We start from the raw sequence: 22,534 nt of genomic DNA, 5'->3' as shown, positions 1-22,534 counted from the left end.
AGGTTTGTGTAAGTTAAACTTTAATTTCTTAGATTCATTGATAACTTGAAAGAAAAACATATTTGATATATGACTTAGGGATGCAAGAATGATTCAGACATTCTCTTAGCTTTTGTTGATTTATTCCCATAATCATTACAGATAATAATTTAATTTAGGGCCAATGTGTAAGGCATTTAATTAAAAAATTCACCATATTCTAGAAACAATAATAGAGGATAACTGAAAATTACATTACTTCTTAAAAGAAAATAAGTTTTGAATTTTTGAAAATAAATTACTAATCATGCTGAAAACATCATGAAATACATTCTTTTCAGCTTCTTCTCTTGTATTTCTTATTTGGGCATCACGTCGCTCTTTTAACAATTTTATTTTTTTCTCCTTTTCTTCCTGTGACATACTGGCACCATTTTTTCCTACTAGAGAAATATCCCTTTCAAACTGACTATCAATTTTTTTGGTCAGGGCCTCAAACTCCGGTTTCAGCTTTTTCTCTACATCCTCGTATATGTTACCAGTGAAGTGACCTCTGCTGAGGATCATTTTATCTACCAGCTGCATCAGCTCCTGCACCTGAGCTTCCTTCTCATCCTTCCCTGCTATGTTGCTGAAGGTACAGCAGCGGTTCCCACATTCCCTGACTAAGTTTTTTAGATTCTCGCCGGCTCCATCTATGAAGTCACGTAGGCTTCCGTCCCCCAAGTCTTCTTTGCGAGTGAACAGGACGATCATGTGCCTGGTGACCGACTTCCCAAAGAGAGCCTTGACCATGGCAAAGACTTTCTGCTCTTCCTCTGTGTAGCGGCCCAGCTGCAGCACCAGGATGAAGGCGTGAGGGCCGGGGGAGGAGAAGAGGACACACTTGCTGATCTCCCTGCAGGTGGTGTCCTGCTTCTCCTTGGTGTCAAAGAGCCCCGGGGTGTCCACGACGACGATGTCCCCCCCCTTCCATTTCCGGAACGCTTTCTGGCAATTTGGGGTTACAGAGGCGCCAGACAATTTTGAAACAAATTTGTTTTCCCCAAGAATGGTGTTGGCTGTGGCACTTTTGCCACTTCCGGTTTTCCCGACGAGGACGATCCTCACAGCACAGGATTGAGGGTCGTTCAACAGAGGGTCGTCCATGGTCCACAGCAGGTGCTGCACGTATGCGCACTTGACCTGAAGCAAGGGAGGGGAGATGAAAATGGTCCATCTTAGTAGGTGCAAGATGTAATTCAACCCTTTTCTCATTTCTTTTCTTTCCTGAAATTGTCTCTAAGATGTATTGATCCCAGTAAAGGTAGAAGCATGACACTGTTCAATAATTATGAAAAATATAATAAAATAGGGCCTCGAGAGATAGCACAGCAAGGTGTTTACTTTGTATGTGTCTGACTAAGGTTGGATCTCTGAAATCACATGTGGTACCTCAAATCCTGTGCATAGACCCAGGATTAAGACCTGAGCACAGCCAGCGGTGCCCTGTCAGATCTCCTTCGTTCCCTCAAAGAAAAATGTAGCTAACAAGATTTAACACAAAATATTCCAATCTACATGTTTACACAGGAAACTTTTTTGAACCATTAAATAACTGATCATTTCTGTGCTACTTTATTCATCAAATGAAAACTAAGAAAGACGCTCCATACATTTTGTGAAGTTGTGAAATATAGATCCACAAAGATTTCACCAACCTAGGAGAAAAAAAAACATGTCTCATCTTGAATAATTATATGAAAAATCCCTAGTAAGGGGCAGAAGATGGTGCCAGTTTCATTCCTGGCACCACAAACATTGCCAAGTGCAGCTCTGCAATGTAGAGCTCTGAGCACTGCCACAGTGGCCAGGCCAGGATCAGCCTCTGTACTTCAGACCCCATGCAGTGCCGCATCCTTGAGCTCATGCATTGAACCACTAGTCCAGTTAGCCCAGAAGCATCAGTGAGGTACCCAGGCCTCCTGACCAACTTAGGAGGTCCTGTCAAAAAAGACATTGAAAATCATTAGACTGAAAATTTATGCACCATTATTCAATGTTACCTATTTCAGAAATAGTAGGGTGGTTCAATATCAAAAACTTTTATAACACAATGTATTCCATTAATTGATTAAGATTTCCTAGATGATTAACATTAAGGTTACCTAGATGCAGAAAATAAAATTGAGCCAATTTAATACGTCTCTGTGTAAATCACCATAAAATTGATACTTAGATTTAATAAACTGTTCTCTATACAATTTTTAAACATGTGAGTAAAATTTTTTATAGTTTTTATCAGGATCTATATAATCTAATAAAAAGTACAATTTTCATGAGAAAAGATATAAATCAGCCTAGACAACCAAGAAAAAGAAGAGCATGAAGAAAGTCTAGCTACTGAGAATATGGAATTCTGATTTTTCTCAGTAAAGCAGCAAGGTGCAAGAACAGAGATTAAAAGTCAGAAATAGACTAACTGGTTTCCCCATATTTGTTTGTGTTGGATTTAATCCAATTGTGTTACACTTATATTCACTGAGACACTCATCTTCATCTGTAGGAAATAAGATTTTCCAATCAAACACGTGGGGACAACTCTAACCATGTATAAAATTGAAAATTGTGTGAAGGAACCAGAGTCATAGGAAAGCATGGAGGGTGCTTGACAGTAGACCTGGGCTCAATATGTACCTCATATGGTCCCCTGAGCCCATTAGAAGTGATCCCTGACCACAGAGCTAAGAGGATGCCCTGAGCACCACCAAGTGTGGCCCCAAAACAATAACAGCAAATTGTGTGAACATCCTCTCTCCTTTCAAATTCTAAATAGATTCAAAGGTGAAATGTAAAATGATTCCATATAAATAAGAGAAGAAACACAGGTAAGTTCTTTGCAACTTGGATGTGAGAATTTTTTAAAATTTTATATAGAAAATGAGGAAGCTCATAAATTTGATTGCAAAAATATATAAAAGATGTAATGTTGCAAAAACCTCAACATACGCAAAACAGGAATTGCAAGCTAGAAAAAAAAAGTTGTTTGTTTTTTGCTTTTTGGGTCACACCCGGCGATGCTCAGGGCTTCTTCCCTGCTCTGCACTCAAGAATCACTCCTAGCGGTGATCTCAGGACCATATGGGTTGCTGGGAATCGAACCCAGGTCGAGTCCATAGAAGGCAAACGCCCTACCCACTGTACTCAATCCCCAGAAAAATGTTTTCTGCCTCAAATCAATAAGGTATTTTCTTTTAGGCAAATGCTACGAATTTATAGAAATAATAGACCAACAATGTGAGAGAAACTAAAGTTGCTCTAATGAAAAGGGGTGCTCGGGAGAGTTCAGGAATGGACACTGTATCTACTTTGATGTTGGGACTATGTAGCTATGTAGTTTACATAATTATACAAGAAGAATTCAGTGGAATTCTAGTAAAACTTGAAAGCAAGTGAAAAAGTTAATTGTATTTTAAGTTATGGATTGTTTCAAATGTATAAAAATGCAATAATCATGTTACCCATCACTAAAAAATATAAGAAATAATCCTTCAAAAATCCTTTAAAAAACTCTGATATCTTATTATCTCTCTCTCTCTCTCTCTCTCTCTCTCTCTCTCTCTCTCTCTGTGCCACCCTCCCCCCAGCCTGTCTCTATGGCAGGCACTTTCCTCATATTTCTCTTTCTCTTTCTCTTTCTCTCTGTCTGTCTCTGTCTGTCTGTCTACCTGCCTACCTGCCTGTCTCTCTCTCTCTCTATCTATCTATCTATCTATCTATCTATCTATCTATCTATCTATCTCTCCCTCCCCCCCTCTCTCTTTGTCTACCCTCTTTGGAACATTATGATTTGCATTAGAGATAATGAAAGGTCATCCTGTTTGTCCCTTTACCCATTTGAATGCATGTTAGAATCAAACTTTATCGAGAGGACAAAACTAAATACCCACATGCCATGGAAAAGTGAATTACTACATTCTCTTACATTGCCGCCCCCATGTATTTGGTATATTGGATAAAAACAGAAGGTCTTCTTGAGAAAAAAACTTGGAGTAGTGTCAGAAGATGAGCAAACTGATACAAGTTCAGGGCAAAGTGACACAGTGTGCCTGTTCCGGAAGCTGGAGGTGGGAGAAGTAGATAAAATTTTCAATATTATAGTAGAATCGCTGTACTCTATGTCTTAAAAAATATGTGGGATGAAGGACATTTAAGAATGTTTTAAATAAATAATATTTAATTTGTGACAAATATTATCTTAAATATTGACCATAGGTAATAGTAAAAAAATGTACTTCTCTTGTCTATTATTTACTATCTCATCTGCATTGTTCATTTTTCCAAAATGAAAACTCATGTTTCCCAATTTGAAATATAACTTGGAACATCCTGTCATACTAGAAATTTAGTATGTTATTTATATTTGTTAATTGGTATCTTATCAAAAGGACTCAGTGAGCAATTTGAAGATAGGGCAACCTGAGCACCTGTAATTCCACTAGGTGGAAAGATTGCAAATATTCTAATGATTCTAACAATGTTGTCTTAAAAGGAGCCAATTACCCTCTTTAAAGTATGCTAGGAATTATATCACCATTTCGAATATTGAAGAAGAATTTTTGTTTTCTTGTCTTTCTTACATAAATATTATCTATGAACAAAGAAACATCTTGAGAATGTGTTGTTAAATATTATTCCATCTAATGAATGAAAAAGGAATAATGAAGTTAGACGACTACAGTTGTAATTTTAATGAAACAAATGAAGTTACCCTGAGCAATCTTTAACGTATTCAAAGAATAGAACCTGAGGAACAAGATTCCTGGTGGAGAGGCTTCCCTCCACTTGGCCTGCACCAGGGCAGGGAGCCAGGATGTCTAGTACTCTCCATCAGGAATGAAATGAACTCCCTGACATCACACTATAGACCAAGAGGCAGGAGGGCAGTGACGAATTACATTGGAATTAATTAAGTGTATACTTGTGAGAGAATCTGCTTTCCTCCAAAATTATCTTTTATCCAGAAATTTGTAAATGATATTTGTATTTGCAGGCAAACATCTATTTAAAAATGTCTGATTTTCCTCAAAATTCAAAAACACTGAGTGAGAGAAGGAATCCGGAGTTCTGGCCTCCATTGATGATCAAGAATCAGGGACGCTGTCTCATTTTCCAAGGAGTCAAAAATAAGATGGGCCAGACATGTAATGTAATTTAGAGACCACCGCTGGACTAGAGCTATTCCCCACTGGACGTCAAAAGACCACATGTCTGCCCACCTACAAGATCGTCAGACTTTTTAGTCAAAACCCTGAATGAATGATTTGAAGCTCTTTCTGTTCCTGCAGAGAGCAGATATCATCTATCATCGGGCTACACTAGCACACAACAGGGACGAATGGAGACGTTAATGCACCCGCTCGAGCAAGTCAAAGATCAAGGGGATGACAAGTGATACAAGTGATTCAAAAGCACATACTTCTTTTTTCTTTTTCTTGCATTATTTGTATTTATATCAATAAAAATCTATCTTATGTTTCATGAAAATATAATAGAGAACAAATTTTATACCAAGGCAAATCTAGAGTGTGATGTTAGAGAGTTACTTCAATTTTCTCAGGTATAACTAGAGTTTGCACCTTTGCAGAGCAGTGGTCGATGTTCACTGTGAAACTAAATGCATACAAAACCATTCTCCCTCACTCCCTCCACATTGCTCCGAACCCTTGGTCATGGCTGCTCACTATTGCATACAACTGCCCCCTCTTCATTTTCCCTCAGGCCTTCAGGGACAAAAAATAATGAGAGGATTTTCAGATGTCTTTTCTTTAGGAAAATTAATCCCTCAACAAAGCACCTCAAGCCCTCAACCCATATGCTACATTCTCAGACTAAGCTCATCTTTGCTTAATATTGGGAGGAACTGGGGTTCCAGAATTCTGATTTCCTCTGTCATTGATGACCTAGTGACCCACTTAGCATTAATAAGCTCTCTGTGATTCTGAAGCCACTTTAGTAAAAGCTGTGATTTCCTGGTGTTTTTCTAAATTGTCCTCCAGAGTTGCAGACTAGCCCGGGATAATAATTTCCTCAGGGGATGCTTCCTTTCCCTGAGAGAAGCAGCCTCTGTCAGTCACAGCAGCTAATGGATTAAAATGCATGAACAAGTGTTTGTCCCCCTGAGTATGCATCCATGACCATGGCAGTAAGCACTCACCTCCTTGTGGAGCTGCAGGGACAGCAGCCGGTTTCTTCTCAGACTACAAGGACCCCCTTCCTCCTCCCCTCCCCTCTCCCCCCCCCGTCAAGGAGGCTCTGTGAACCCCACTGTCCATTCCCCAGACCTAGTGCTCTGGCTCATTTTCTCATTCAGTCTCACCTTCTTTTGAATTCTTGTATTTTCCTCCAAAGCAGCTGTTGGAGCTTGTTCTTCTGCTTCATCCAAAGTGAGAAAGATGTTGGCACCCTCTGAAGTGTTCGGGGCAGGAAGCTCAGACTGGGTGGAGCCAGTCAGTGAAGGAACTGTTGGCTATTAAAGGGGCAGAGACATCTCTCCATAAACTGGGTACTGGGTAACTTGCCAGGCTGAGAATAAACCATGAGCTCTGATAGTTTTGGCTCAACCCTCCTTCTCAAAAAAGAGTAGAATCTAAGAACATGTTTCCCAGTGGAGATGCTGATTCAGCATTTAGTGTGCACCAGTGGGGGAAGTCAGGGTATCTAGGATTCTTTAATTTTTTTTTTCTTTTTGGGTCACACTCGGCAATGCACAGGCGTTACTTCTGGCTCTGCACTCAGGAATTACTCCTGGCGGTGCTCAGGGGACCATATGGGATGCTGGGATTCGAACCCGGGTCAGCCACATGCAAGGCAAATGCTCTACTCGCTGTGCTATCTCTCCAGCCCCGATTCTTTACTTTTTTAATTTAAAATATTTTTGTTTATTTTTAATTGAATCCCAGTGAGATGCACAGTTACAAAGTTGTTTATAACTAGATTTCAGTCATATAATGTCTCAACATCCATCTCTTCACCATTGTACATCTCCTACCACTAATGAAGCTAGGACTCTTTTAGTAAGGAATGAAAGAAGTACCCTGATATCCAATATAGACCAAAATTCAACAGAAGGGTGATGAACTACATAGGACTGAATTAAGTGTGCTGGAAATGTTTATTATATATATATATATATATATATATATATATATATATAGTGTTGGCCGATGCGGCAGAAGCCAGGAGAAGCATTCGCAACACTAGCCTGTACTTCGCCAACTACAAGACCAAGATGATTGCCCTCTGATGTCCTGATGGATCTACCATATCTTTGAGAAAGGCAAGGGAGAGGATTATTTACAACTTCTACTCGGATCTGTTTGACAGCCATGTCCACCTGCCCATATACCAAATTCTGCAGGATGGATATGTCATTCCAAACATCCTCCCTTCTGAAATCCGACATGCCATTTCACTGGTAAAGACGTGTACAACACCTAGTCCGGACAAGGTCAGAGGAGACCACCTGAATAACCTGCCGCCAGTACTCATTAATATACTGGTTTGGCACTTCACACGCTACCTGTCACAATGCAAGATTCCATCCTAGTGGAAAACCAGCAGGACTGTTCCATTGTAAAAGAAGAAAAACATCCATGACATTGCCAACTATCACCCAAAATGCCTGCTGTCAGTTGTCTACAAATTGTTCACTCATGCCATCCTGAATAGAATAGCCAGAACATTAGATGAATAACAACCATGCAAGCAAGCTGGGTTCCAAATGGGATTCAGCACAATCGATCATATCCACACAGTGACAAAACTCATTGAAGTTTCGCGAGAGTTCAAGATGCCGTTCTGTCTAATGTTCATCGACTTAACAAAGGCCTTTGATTCTGTTGAAACTGAAGCGGTCATAGAATCCCTAGCCAAACAGGGCGTTCAAACTCAATACATCAAGATCCTCTATGAGCTGTATTATGGATTCACCACCAAGATCTCACCATTCTACAAGGAAGTGATCGTTGAGGTAAAGAGAGAGGTTCGGCAGGGTTTTCACTAAAACTTTCACTGAAACTCTTCAGTGCCACCCTCGAGAATGTCATGCGAAGACTGGAATGGGAAGGAATGGGAGTAAAAATAGACGGTCGGCAACTATACCACCTCTGCTTTGCTGATTACATCGTTCTCATAATGCCAAACATTAACCAAGTGGCACAAATGCTGGCCAACTTCAACCATGAGTGTGGAATGATAGGACTGCAGCTGAATCTAAATAAGACAATGCTCATTAAAAATGAACTAGTCCCTGATGCTTCATTTGCTCTCAATGGAACAAACATCTCTGAATGCAGCAGCTATGTGTACCTGAGTCGAGAACTCAACATGAGGAATGACTTGGCGCCAGAACCGCGCAGGAGGAAGAGAGGAGCGTGGAATGCCTTCATGAGTGTCAAAGAAGTGGTTAAGAGGATGAAGAGCCTCCAACTCTAGGCATACCCTTTCAATTCCAATGTTCTTCCTGCACTAACGTATGCCTCAGAGACCCGGGCCCTACACAAACAGGATGAAAACGCTATTCGGGTTTCCCAAAGAGAATCAAAAGAGCTATGCTCTGAGTATCATGTCTCACTCAAGTGAGACAAGGAATACAAGTGATATTTAAATTATTACTTAATCTACAGGTTTTGTTCTTTGAAGATTTATTCCATAAAAATATACATAATTTTAATCTTCTCACTTGTCATCCCTTTGATCTTCTATTTGCTCGTGCAGGTGCCAGTAACATCTTCATTTGTCCCTGTCATGTGCTAGTGTAGACCAATGATATCTGCTCGCACCAGGAACAGGAAGAGCCTCAAACCATTCATTCATGGTTTTGATGAAGAAGTCTGACCATCTCAGACTTGGTGGGTGACTACAACTTTTGACATCTGGTGCAATCCAGTCGGGAACAGCTCTAGTCCAGCGTTCATCTCTGAATCGCATTGCATGTCTGGTCCATCTGATTTTTGATGCCTTGGCAAATGAGACAGCATCCCTGATTCTTGACTGTTGATGGAGACCAAAACTCCAGATTCCTTCTCTCACCTTAGTGAGACGTGATACTCCTAGCATACCTCTTTCAATTCCTCTTTGGGATACTTGAATAGTGTTCTCATTCTGTTTGCATAGGGCCCTGATCTCTAGGCACATGTTAGTGCAGGAAGAATAGTGGAATCGAAAATTATGCCCAGAGTTGGAGGTTTTACATCCATTAAGCACTTCTTCGACCCTCTTGAAGGCATTCCATGCTGCTCTCTTCTTCCTCTGCAGTTCTGGCGCCAAGTCATTCCTCATGTTGTGTTCTCGACCCAGGTTCACATAGTTGCTGCCTTCAGAGATGTTCGTGCCATTGACAGCAAATGGAACCTCAGTGAATAGTTCATTTTTCATTAACATAAGAAAAAAACAGAAAAAACTCAGACCTCAATGCCAACTGATGCCACCAAATGTGCTCTGACTCAGAGTTTGTTTTGTCAAGAACAAAAGTCCATTTCAACATTGGTCCTCAAAATATGTATCAAAACATGTTAATTCTTACAATCCATAAGCAATAAATATTTTCTATTTCCTGGTGCTCTATTTCTTTTATAAGAAACTTGGAGTTTTTGAGGTATGTTTTCTACATCTTTTGTTAAATAAATTCTTAGATATTTGATGTTTTAGGACACTATTTTGAATGAGGTAGGTTTTTTTTTGAATGAGGTAGTCTTTTTTATCTATTTCTCTTATAGTTCATTATTTTCATAGAGAAATGCAACAGTGTTTTTCATATTAATTTTGTAACCTGACATTTTTCTGTATTGGAAGGCGACATCTTTGTTTTGTGCCTATCTCGGAGAAAAGACTTTCTGTTTTCACCATTGAGTATGATGTTAGATGTGGGTTTGTTGGCCCCTAACACTTTGAGAAAGGCTCCTTGTAACCCATATTGATCATGGAATCTTGGTTAGCAAAGTATTATAATTAGTTTTTGTGATGCTTTTTTTACCAGTTTCACAAAGCAGCAGCAACAACAGCAGAGCTGCCTAAGAAAAAAACTAAAAGAGAATGCACGTAGAAAACGGTGGTAGCTTTGTTCTAAATAATATTGGTGCCAAGAACAATGCTTTCCATAGCCAGCACCTGTTAGCTGCCACTAGCCAGGATGTATAGAGCATGTTGTAATTTTTATTTGTATGTATTTTCAAGGAGTTAAATGTCTTACTTAACTGCTCTCTACTGTGTTTAGGCATTTTATTCTACTTTTGCTGTAATATTAAAGCTCATATTGAAAAATACTTTTAGTATATGAAGCCCTACAACACTTGTGAAAATAACCAATTTTTAATTTTTTTAATGAGTCACAGTGAGGGTACAGTTACAGATTCACACCTTTTTGTGCTTTTAGTGAAATTGCCTCTGAGTGATCTTCAGTTTCCTTCTTCCCTGTTCCACTTCTCATACCCAACTTCAATTCACTTCAGGTCTGGAAAGCTTATTTTCTTGCTAGTTCATCCATTTGTTTAAGACAATCTATTTAATTTTAAGCATTCTGGGTAATGTCAGAGGAGGGAGATGGGATTTACAATCTAGCTCCTTTAAAAGTTAATTGTTTAGGTTCTTGGTTTCCTTATTTTCTGAAAAAAAAAAACATCACTCCTTTAAGGTTATTTTTCTGCTCATCTGAGTCCTCTCTGACTCTCTGTGTCTCTCTCTTTTTCACTCTCTACTTTCTTTCTCAACTGGAAGTTATCCTTGACTGATTTTTTTTTCATTTTCTCTTTTGATTCCTGAGGCCAACTACCTTTAGAAGAACTTGGGTTGTGTGTGTCTTTTCCAAGTAAGAAAAATAACCATTTCCTGTCTGTGGTCTGAAACCATGAGCTGCAGTGCTACAGCTGCTGAGGAAAATCTGTCCTCTAAGAGGTGGAGAACTGACCTTTCTTGAGTGACCTGGAGGTCTCTGTTCTCTGCCCCAACCTGAAACAACCTGTTTCAAGAGTGAAACAATGGTTCCTGTCTCCGAGGAAAGGTTCCACCAGGACTGTGGCAGGCCCAAAAGAGGCACGGGAGAGCCTGAGGAGGAGGTTAAAGAGCCAAATAGAGGCCCCAGAAGCTCTTGTGGAGAGTTTAAGATCTAAGTCCTTAGCACCAAGCTTAGGGGGAAGTTCCTTTGATGTGGTCTCCTGGCCCAGTGGGAAGCACCTTATAAAAGAGATGTTTTACATGTATGATGAGAGGTTGGAATATCATCCATTGACATTGTAGAGCTTGCTCTATTTCTGATTCTTTCTCTTCCTCCCACCATTGCTTCCAGACACACTTTAACCATCCAGAGTCTATCAGTAACCAAATGTGATCAAAACCCATGCTCCATATTGTCAGTTGGATTTGGAATCTGACACCTTTGCGGTGTGTATTTCGTGTCAAGCAACCCCCACCTTCTGCAACAGTGTGTTCTCTGCCAAAGGGAGAATCAACAAATCCGCAAAATAACAAGGCCCCAGAGAGAGGAAATATTCCCAGTGGCCTTCAATGTGTAAGTCCCCTGTGAATATGGTGTTTGCATTTATTTCTCTTTTTGTATATATTTCAATTTTGTACTGTGCTTGGGAGTGTATTTCTATGATGATATTAATATTTTATTTGAAAAAATATATCCAGAGACAGTGCCTTTGCCAATAATATTTTAACACATTTTACCATGTGGAATTAAAGTTAATGATAAGTTTTTACTTGTATATGCCAACCAATATTATACAGGAAACATTCCCTTAGTAAGCAGTACAAGAATAATACATACCATATCAAAGCTGTATAAGATAAAATAGTTGTGGAAAAAAAGAGGAAATGAAAGGAGTAAAGTTCAAATTTAGTTGAGAGGTGTGCAAAAGTATTGGTTTAGCTAACACAAGCTGATGTCCAGAATCAGAACTGAGTAAAGGCCCCTTGGTCCAACACTTGATGCCAACAGAAGAAAGGCACCACTATTAGTGAAGAAGGTCAACTCCTGAAAGTGGGGAACCAACCAAACATGATAGCCTCCCAGTATCTGTATTGCAAATGAAAATTCCCAAAAGAAAGGGGAGAGAGAGATTGGGGGGGGGGGGTGGCGGTAGGAGAGAGAGAAGAAAAGTGCCTGCAGAGGGACAGGCTGATTGTGGGGGTGATAGGAGGGAAATTGGGGACACTGGTGCTGGAAATATACACTGGTGGAAGGATGGATGTTGGAATACTGTATGGCTGAAACTTATGATGAACAGCTTTGTAAGTGTCTATCTCACAGTGATTCAAAAAAAAATAATGAAATGGTTTCTTTTACCATATCTTTAACTAAAAGTGCATTTTCTTCTTTATATAATAATCTGTGTTGTTTTATATCCCACATGGCAGAGCCTGGCAAGCTACCCGTAGTGTATTTGATAAGCCAAAAACAGTAACAACAAATCTTACACTGGAGATGTTACTGGTGCCTACTAGAGCAAATTGATGAACAACGGGAGGACAGCCCTACAGTGCTATAGTGTTTTATATCTGGTCCAAGTTACAAGGTACATAGATTTGTGATTCTGACTTTTTATTATTGAGAGGAAATTTTTTATCAAATTCTCTATGTTCTGTTTTATATACCTAAAACCTCTCTCTGTTTTGTTTTGTTATTCTGTAGAAAGTAGTAATTGGTATTTATCATGATTTTTGAAATATATTTTTGTTTTCACATTTCCTAGCTTACAGAGAATCTGCTTGGTCAGAAATATTCACTACTAGGAGCTAGAGTGATAGTCCAGTGGGGATGGTGTTTGCCCTGCATATGACTAATGCAAGTTCATTCCTAGTGTCCCATATGATCCCTCAAGCACTGCCAGGAGTAACCCCTGAGTATGGCTGGCTGTGACCCAAATAGCTAAAAATAAAGGAATAAACAGAAAAAGAATATTCACTTCTTCATCAATATTAGGTCATTATGTCAAAATAGGGCCATAATGTCAAAATAGGGCCATTATGTCAAAATATTTCAAATTGTACATACTTATTCTGAAAATTGAACTATTTCTAATTTAATTTAATCTATGGAAAATAATTTGTTGGTAAATTCAATTACTGACTAAAATATAGTTAGAATTTGCTGTAACTGCTACTATATTCCACTTAAAGCATTTCATTGGTGTACAGAACATTATTCAAACAGAATCCATCCACTGATACTAATGGAGCATGTGATGTGTTCATATGTAATAGTATGAGTATGAAGCCATAAATTGCAATTCAAGAGGAAGAGTTAAACATGTTTCTAACAAACTACAAAGCAGTTGTATGGTAAACTATCTCACATTGCTTCCCTCTTAATCAATATTAAAACTCATTATAACTAAATCAAAATCCAAGTGTTATACCTCAGGTGATCCATCCATATTTGACATACTCAGAGCCACATGAGACTACTATGAGACTACTAGCTATCATACTGGATTCTGAATTATTTGGACATTAAACTTACACCTATACCAAATTCTTGAATGACAAAAGCCATTTCAAATACCAAGAAACTCTTTTAACATGAGGACTGTGAAACAAACGTGTCAAAATAAAGTTAGATGTACATAAATGTGCAGAGAAATTTGTTTTGTAGCTTTTAATCTTATACAATTAAGGAAACCATTTTTAGTAAAATGTCTAGCAAAAAACTAGTGAATTTTTCTGATAAATTCTGAGTTTTTTTCTGGCAGGCACTTAAGTTACTTGTAAGTCACATTACCCTTAGGAAGGTTGATTTTTAATGTGGATAGTAAACTTTTCTGTTTCTCATCCTTTACTGAAAACTCCTCCATTTTTATGTGGGTGCTTTAATTGAGTGAGAATTCTCATATGTCATTTTTATTTGGTTAAATTTTGGGAGTTCCTGGTAGCTCATGGCTCAAGCCATCAGGACTTTTGATCCTGTGAGAACACTCCAGTAACTGGAGTACTAGTCTTTGACCACCTGTCCAGAAAACAGCAAGGGCCTGTAGCTGGGGGGGCACACTGTTTCCCTAGAATTCTTGGATTTACTTGGACTTACAGAAATACTCACTTCTGGGGGGCCAGAGTGATAGTCCAGTGGGGAGGGTGTTTGCTCTGCATATTACTGATGCAAGTTTGTTCCCAGCATCCCATATGACCGCTCAAGCACTGTCAGGAGTAACCCCTGAGCATGGCTGGCTCTGACCCAAAAAGGAAGAAGCAGACAAACTGTGATTGGGTTTGAGTCTTGGTCTCAGGCTATTCTCTCAAAAGCATTCTCCCAGTATTGGGCAATCATCCCTGAAATGATTATTTCAGCATCTTTGTAGTTTACGAGGTTTATCCAAGCTGTGCCCACTCCCCTCTCCTCCTACACGTACCACATGACTCCTTCCATATATGTACACCTACTTGCCACAAACAAATTGTCTCTCTGCCCCTATGATTTTAATTTTCACAAAAATAAATAACCAAGGAAAACAAAAAAAACAAAATGAGTTTGAGGAAGAATTTTCCATGGTATAATCAAAAGCACTATAATCAAGTTCATATTGTATTCATTTAGGAGAATGATACATAGAGGAAAAACAGATTTTTAAATCCTGGCATACATACATTTTTGAGCATGTGAAATTTTAATATAAGTACTATACTTTTTTTGGCTTTTTGGGTCAGACCCAGTGATGCACGAGGGTTATCCCTGGCTCTGCACTAAGGAATTACTCCTGACAGTGCTCAGGGGAACATATGGGATGCTGGGAATGGAACCTGGATTAGTCGCGTGCAAAGCAAATGTCCTACCTGCTGTGCTATTGCTCCAGACCCAAGCATTGTATTTTTAATATGTAATATATTGCACTTCATATCAATGGGGAATGGCTCATAAATTTAGTAAATAGTTCTGGTACAAAAAGCTTTTTAAAGAATAGGATAAAATAAGTTTCTGATCTTGACATTCTTGTCTGTGTCTTCCAACAGTAGATACACTTAAACTTCCTCAGGAGTTCACTGAGTTAGAGGAAATTGGCTTCCAGGGCCTCCAGCTGTGAGACCAGAGGTTCTTGGGGGTTGAAAGAGAGAAACTTCAATCAATGGTTTATTATGTAGACAGTAAAAAGGAGATGTCCTGGGTTGTGAAGCTGTTTCCAAGGACTGCCAACATCAATTACATTCCCCACACTGTCTACAAAAGAGTAGCTAAAAACCCTCTGTTTAAAGCAGGAAAAAGAGGAGCCATCAAAGATATTTTCCCATAACATCTATGTCCATTTCAAATTAGTCAGACTCCCCAGGAACACCGTGAATGTCAGAGAAAGTGAAACACGTTTGGAGGAAGTACTTGACTTGTGCACTTAGACACTTGTCACAAGGGAAAATCAGACCAAAATCTGGACCCTCTCTATTCCTGATGTTGAATATCATTGGTTTGACCTTTCTCCCTAGCCACAGAGTTTGGGTTTATCTGGTAATTATCTCTAAACAATTCTAGACTACATTGGTATGCCCTGCTCCCTTTGCCACTAGGAGTTTAGGCATATCAGTCACACCCATCAAAGTGCTCCCGAGTCACTTCCATTCCTTTGTTTATCTGTAACCACTTCTACCAGTTTATCTGCTCTTCCTCTAATCAAACTCTGTTAATTTTTAAGATCAGACCTTGCTAGGACAGTGTACTTATATTGTAAGTTAATATTGTCTTTCTGCTCTCTTATGTCTTTTGAATAGTTTACTTTAAAACAATATCCTTTTTGTATGGACAAAGAAAGACATTTATTAATATGCTTTGGTAACATGGAATTTAATTGGCTTCAAATATTATTCACTCCCGGGAATCTGCTTTCTGGACTTAAGCCTCAGCTGCCCTTACTTCCTAGCACCCTCAAAAGCAGGGTCCTGACGAGGGACGGGAAGGACCCAGGGCAAGAGGTGAGTTATGTGCTACCCTGGCAGCGAGATGGGCCTGGCCAAAGCGCCTAATGTTTAACTATATGTTAAGAGCTTGGTCATGGGCATGTCATGTCATGATCCAAAAGCAATGATGGGACTAGGGCCCTGCTAGGGCTAGGAAAGACTAATCTGGCCTGAGCACTGTAGTCTGATGTCGAGGTGACCCCGGGAGAGCAATTCTATAAGCTTAATGCATCTCTTGCTATGTCCATACAAAATGATTCATAATATGAATACTTATATGTTAGTTGGACAAAGAGAGGAGAAACACACCCATGGGATTCCGCTCTTGGCGAATGTCCTGCTGAAAGAGATTCTGTCCTAGTGAAAGCATCCCCTAAGGGATAGAACTTTACCCCCTATTGATTGTAAACACACATATTGTGTAGGCCCTGGCCCCAGATGTGATGCGGAGGGATTTAATGAGGCTGTGAGAAGGGGCTGGGGGAGTGCAGTCGAGGCCCAGGGCCAGTCCAGTCCAGTCCCAGTGTGAGTCCCAGTGCTAGATCTGGGGAAGCTATATTGAGACCCAGATCAAGAGGAGAATTAGAATGAAGAAGCAGGAGGAGAATCAGAGGAGAATGGAGATGGGAATGGAAAAAACTGTGACTGAGACCAACCAGCCTGGCTCCGTTCTTTCCTTCGCCTGCCTCGTCATCGAGATCAACTTCCCCGGGGTTGGGGAAGCGGCTGGAGACTACCGAATGCGGTTGGCGGGAGAGTCAGCGCAGTTGCCCTAGGCCCTGTGCCTGGCTTGGTGCTGTGAGGCGCCCGCCCCTTCCCTTTTCTTTTTCTTTTTTGTGTTTTTACACAACTGGCTTCCCTGGGTGGGCATGAACCACCAACCTTTTGGTTAAAACAGAATAGCCGAAACATTATTTAAATATTTTTAATATACCAGGTCTCCAGAAATTCACCCATGGCTGTTTGTTATCTCCATCAAACCGGCTCCTTCCTGTCATGTTTATGCCATACAACTTCTTACCCAAGGTCCCTGTTCTCTCTGTGCCTCTGTGCCACAGCCCTGTCTGGGAACTCCCACTGCAGACACTCACCCCAGGCATCCTTCTAGCCCCACTATCAAGGGAGGAGGGAAAGGGTTTGTTCCTTTTTCCCGAAAAGAAGAATTGAGGCAGGGATGAACAGCCTTTGTTTTTCAAGCACCTAAAACCAGATATCATGTGTAAAGAGCAGGCGGACATGAGCCACTAATTAAGTTTGCCTTCGGGTAATGCTCCTCTTTGGGGTTCACGTGGCATTTCAATGACCTAGAGCCAAAGCTGTTGTCACATCTTAGACACCTGGATTTTTAGACCACTGCATTTTTTTATCTTATCACCTGAACCTTGCCATGGAACTCATTAGCTGTTCCTTGGTGTTCTCCTTCAAGAGCAGATACAGGGAGTGTCCTTTGGTCTCCTTTCATGGCTGTAGTCCCTCAGCCAACACCGTGCCCCTCCCAGATATCAAAGGAGCCTTTGCTATATTTCAACCCACCACACCCAGGTCAGCCAAAGTTCTAGGAATCATTCTGCTGACATCATTTCTGGAGAGGCTGTAAGTCAAAGGATGTGAAGCACATGTTCTTCTCCCCACTTTGACATGTACAGTCAACATGGAGGAGAAATTTCAGGGTCCATGATGCTCTGGGTGGTCACAGTGGAAGAATGAGGCACAGTCTGCCCAAAGCTTTGATTCTATCAGGTAAAGGGAGTCATCTCAAGAAGGAGAATGTCAATGAGATGCCAGGCTGTGTGTGAGGGGCCACAAGGAGAGAGGGCCCAAGTGCTCTTGGATGTGAGCTAGAAGGAAGGAAGCTGCAGCCCCCAACCACAGCAGGCACCTTGGCCTGAGACTGGGAGGGTGAGTGCTCCATGGAGGTAGAGAGAGTAAGTCTAGAAGCTGGACTCAGGCTGTAGGGGGCTGGCGGGAAAGAGCTGTGGCCAGTCACAGGCCAGCCTTCCCTCAAAGGAGCGCGGTCCCTAGGACACGTTTGTGAGATTCCTCAGAATCACTTTGAACCCTGCACAGTTCCTCTAGCCTGTCGTCCTCCTCCCGCTGACTGAGACATTGGCTGAGCTCATCGCTGCATTAAATTTACCACTATCAAGTGAGCTCTTGATTTTTTGGTTTTTGTTTTTTAATAATATTTCCCTTTGTGAAAAGAGGTTGTCAGACTTGTACTCGTAACTTTTTTCTGTGAGGTTACTTATTTGAATATTTCCCATTGTTCAGGTCAGGAAATGTGAGTTTTATGCAGTGAAATTATCATGTGTGTTCAAATACCACATAACTCGCAAACATACTCTCCCAGGCAGGAAATGAACGGGTCTCCAGGCACCTGGTTCTGTCTCCCCAGGTGAGTGGCAGATTGGGCCCATGAGGGTGGAGCCCACACCCAGGTCAGTGTCTGTTTGGGAGAAGCCTCGGGAGAGGAGCTGGATCTGAGGCACAACCAGCACCACCTGCTTATCCCGGGGGCTCTGCAGACCTTGGCCCTGAGGGCTGGTCCTGGTGAACCAAACCCACTGCAGGTCTGACCGGCCTCAGGGGAAGGGAAGTGATTGTCTCCGTGGGTCAGGCCCTCATCCTGGGGAGAACTCACCAGGTGATTCTGTCACTTCTGGGGTGAGGACAGAGCCGTCGCCCCCCAAACACCCTCCACAGCAGCCCCGTGGAGTCAGTCTTTGTGGCCTGTGAGTCCTCTGCCTCTGAGAAATCCACCTGAACTGCAGGTCCAGTCTGTGCCCGTCCTAAGGTCGCATTTGCTGGGACAGTTGTTTTACCTGCCTGCAGGTCTGCGTTAGGATCCCAAGACTGCGCTCCTGCTGGGGTCTGGGGAAGGATGCACTCAAATCTGTCCCCCTCCCTCTAGAAAGAATAAAAACAACCATTCTATGTCCTCTTGCTTCCACCAAGACGGAAGAGTCACCTGGCTATCTCTTACAGGAGAAATCAGTCCGCCCTCACTGTGTTTTCTTACGTTTGGGGGGACACTGACAGGAAAGGGTGGAGGGTCTGAGACTTTTCTGCCCTGAGTGGCCTAATCTCTCTCCCTCCTCCCTCCCCTGTGGTCTCCACTGGGATCTGAGATTTCATGGAGAAGGTGCAGTTGCTCATGCCCTGTGGAAAGGGCCGCCTTGAGCAGACAAGGGCCCCAGACTGTCATGTGAGGGAGAGGAACAGGGCTCAGAGCAGGGCAGGACTCTCTGAGCAGCAGTGCTGGGGGCTCAGTGAGAGCTGGAGACTCCAGGGCCTTAGGGCAGAAAGAGAGGCCAGGCTTGGTCTGTGGGGAAGGCCTGTGGTGTGACTGCAGACACTGAGGTGGGTGGCTGGGGAAGCAGGAGGAGGAGGCCACAGCCCAGGAGAGTCACAGGCTGAGCAGAGTTTTTCTGAGCCCCAGGAGGCCTCAGAAGTCACCCCCACAGCCATTCCTCAGAGTGGTCCCTCTGCCTGGCCTCAGTGTCCCCATAGGTGAGGGCAGGGCCCAATAGATGCCCTTCACCACTTCCCTATTTTATCCTGATGTATCTTGTGGAATTTTAGAGCACAGCAGGTCCACGTCACCTCAGCCAGGAACTCCTGTCCCCTCCTGATGAGAGCATGTCCAGGAACTGGCATCACCCCTATTGTAGGCGCCCCCATGCTGTCCTTACTGGACATTTTCTGAGGGAGTGGACAGGGAACCATGTGAACATTCCTGAGCACGTAGGACACAGGGACACGTTGAAGTCCGAAGGGCTTCCTAAGAAGTCTCTGGGTTTGGGGACCTGGAGATATGGTTCCCGTGGTCACAGTCACTGGCCTCCATTGACATGGAAGCAACCTCAATCCGCCCCCACTGCCCAGGCGAGACCCGTGAGACCCAGCATGACTCCTGCCTCATCTACTGGCAGAGTCAGTCAAGTCAGCCCTAGTTTCAGGCAGAGATTGACTCAGTCCAGTGAGCTGGTGGCTGGCCCTGAGCAGGGGCTGACCAGCCTGGGGAAAAGCGTCACCCAGACCCACACTCTCCTCTAGTGAGGACATAGCATGTTCCTGTCAGAGGGCTTCTGGAATAATCTCTGCTAACTGCATTTCCCTTAGGCCCTTAGTCTTGGCTTCCTCTGTCCTTGGTGGAAACTGACACTGCATTTTACCAAGGAAATCTCCTTTCACAACGGGAAGGGTGCCTGAACAGAAGGGAAGAGGTTCCAGGATAAGAGGCAATAGGATCCCAGAGGGAGTACTTAGATGCCCTTCAGCATCCAAAAGGTGTCTACACCCTCACCTCTCCCTCTCCTAGAACAGCCATGCATGATACCTCACAGGAACTGCAGTCTGCAGTTTGTATCCAACACAGACCAAGGGTAGCTACCATCTGCCTTGGAGTGATCCTCAAGAATGACAGTGATGGGACTGGAGAGAGATAACAGCCAGGAAGGCACTTGCCTTGCATGCAGCTGACTCCGGTCCAGTCCCCGGGACCCCATATGGTGCCCTGAGAAGTGCCGGGAGAAATCCCTGAGCACAGAGCCAGAAATTATAATCAGTGAACAACACTGATTATAAGAAAACCCTCAAGACCCCACCCCCCCACCAAAAAAATGACAGTGACATTGTTATAAACGGTTTATGGATTCTCAAGTCACGAGACGGACAGAGGCACACACACGACAATGCGAAGCAAAAGAAGTTTCATTCCAGTTCACTGGGGTCAACTATCTCACCCACAGACTGGTCTCTTGTTAGTGACTCTGACTCTTGAATAGCAAGCAGTTTATATAGGCTTTGATTACATAAGCAGTACATGCCTTATTGTTTTAGAAAAAAAAAACTGACTTAGTTACCAACAAAGGTGTTTTGGCATGCATCTAGGACAACAGTGGTCAGACAATAGTTAAACAATAATTTTCAGTAGCACTTTATGGTTACAAAAGCTAAGCATTCTTTTAGGATTACCCAAAGGCTATTTCTGGGGCATTGTGATTGACCGATTGAGACCACTTGCTGAGCCCAGGAACTTTCCAGGTGGGTTCAGGTTGACTAGTTAGAAATTGTTTCATTGCTGGGAAACTGAGTCTGTTTTAGTTCCAGGAACTGAACCTGATGCCTACCTGATTTTTCTCATTTCTGCGGCCATTCATGGCGTCAGTTTCACCCTTACAACACCAAGATCTCTGCCCCACAGTAACCACTGAGGTTGAGGCAGAAGCAGAGGGGACAAAGTTTCCCCACCATGAGTCACAGGTGACAGACATAACAAACAAAAACACTCACACACATACCCTCACAAACACAGCCAACAACACATGCAAACATAAACACAATACACAAGCAGGTGCTGCCAAACAAAAGTCACACAGACTCAAAGGCACCCACTTCACACAGCCACCCCCACCCCCACACTGCCACTTACAGCCCTGTGGCCAGGGGCAGGAAACCCAGCTCTGCCCTCTGTTCCTGGCTCCCCTGTGAATTCCCTGTGTACTCTCAGAGCTTCAGATTGTCTTAGCAGCAGCAGCTTAAAATATCTCAGGTGCATGAAGATGAAGATGTCGCCTATATTTTCCACTGATATGAGGCATGACAGCTCAGTCACAAACGCCCCTCCTGGCAGAGAAGAGAAGCAGGAAGTGGCGGCAGGAACCAACACAGGCGCAACATTTTCTGTGTTCATCTGACAGTTATAAGATCATTTAAAAATGTTAACCAGCTTCAAAACTCCTGTATAACCTAGCCTTGTCATTCTAATTTTCTTTTGTTGTGTTCAAGTTGCTACTTATGTATCATTCAATATAATTGCCCCAGAGGACCTATGTATTCAAATGCTTTACTTCTTGATTATTCAGTAAATGTCTTCACATTATTTGTACAATATATTTGTACAATGCTTTTGGGAGAATTGCCATTTTGACAATATTAATTCTTCCAATCCATGAGCAGGGGATGTCTTTCCATTTCCTCGTGTCCTCTTTTATTTCCTGAAGTAGTGTTTTATAGTTTTCATTATACAAGTCCTTTACCTCCTTTGTTAAGCTGATTCCGAGGTACTTGATATTTTGAGGTGCAATTGTGAATGGGATTTCTTTTCTCAGGTCACTTTCTTCTCTCTCATTATTTGCATATAGGAAAGCAATGGACTTTGGGGTATTGATTCTATAGCCTGCAACTTTACTGTACGAGTCTATTGTTTCTAGGAGTTTCTTGGTAGAGGTTTTAGGGTTCTCTAGGTATAGTGTCATATCATTTGAGAATAGTGAGAGCTTGATTTCTTCCTTTCCTACCTGAATGCCCTTAATATCTTTTTCTTGCCTAATCGCTATTGCAAGTACTTCCAGTACTATATTGAACAGAAGTGGAGAGAGTGGGCATCCTTGTCTCGTCCCTGTTCTCAGAGGGAAGGCTCTTAGTTTTTCCCCATTGAGGACAATGCTTGCCATAGGCTTGTGATAAATGGCTTTGACTATATTGAGGAAGGTCCCTTCTATACCCATTTTGGCGAGTGTTTTCATCATAAACGGATGCTGGATCTTGTCAAATGCTTTCTCTGCATCTATTGATATGATTATATGATTTTTATATTTTCTTTTCTTGATATGATGGATTATGTTGATTGATT

General features: G+C 42.0%; 1 protein-coding gene across 1 annotated transcript; it reads right to left on the bottom strand.

The window, feature by feature from the left end:
* Positions 1–234: 234 nt before the first annotated feature.
* LOC129403269 (GTPase IMAP family member 7-like) lies at positions 235–21,059 on the bottom strand. The gene is made up of 3 exons (XM_055129828.1): positions 21,030–21,059; positions 6,338–6,487; positions 235–1,164 (listed from the first exon to the last, which is right to left on the bottom strand). The coding sequence occupies exons 1-3, from the start codon at positions 21,057–21,059 to the stop codon at positions 235–237; spliced, it is 1,110 nt and encodes a 369-aa protein (XP_054985803.1).
* Positions 21,060–22,534: the final 1,475 nt, after the last annotated feature.

The sequence above is a fragment of the Sorex araneus genome, chromosome 1 (assembly GCF_027595985.1).
Source record: "Sorex araneus isolate mSorAra2 chromosome 1, mSorAra2.pri, whole genome shotgun sequence".
NCBI lineage: Eukaryota > Metazoa > Chordata > Mammalia > Eulipotyphla > Soricidae > Sorex > Sorex araneus.
The sequence above is the reverse complement of the archived record's forward strand: the minus strand, read 5'-3'. Positions and strand labels throughout refer to the sequence as shown.

Bases quoted from the DNA above. Each gene is read 5' to 3' on its own strand.
- LOC129403269 (XM_055129828.1), bottom strand. From the start codon at position 21,059: ATGAATGGCCGCAGAAATGAGAAAAATCAG. The intron at 6,488-21,029 runs GTAGGCATCAGG...CCCCTTTAATAG, and splicing joins GCAGAAATGAGAAAAATCAG to CCAACAGTTCCTTCACTGAC. The intron at 1,165-6,337 runs GTGAGACTGAAT...CCCTTGCTTCAG, and splicing joins ATACAAGAATTCAAAAGAAG to GTCAAGTGCGCATACGTGCA.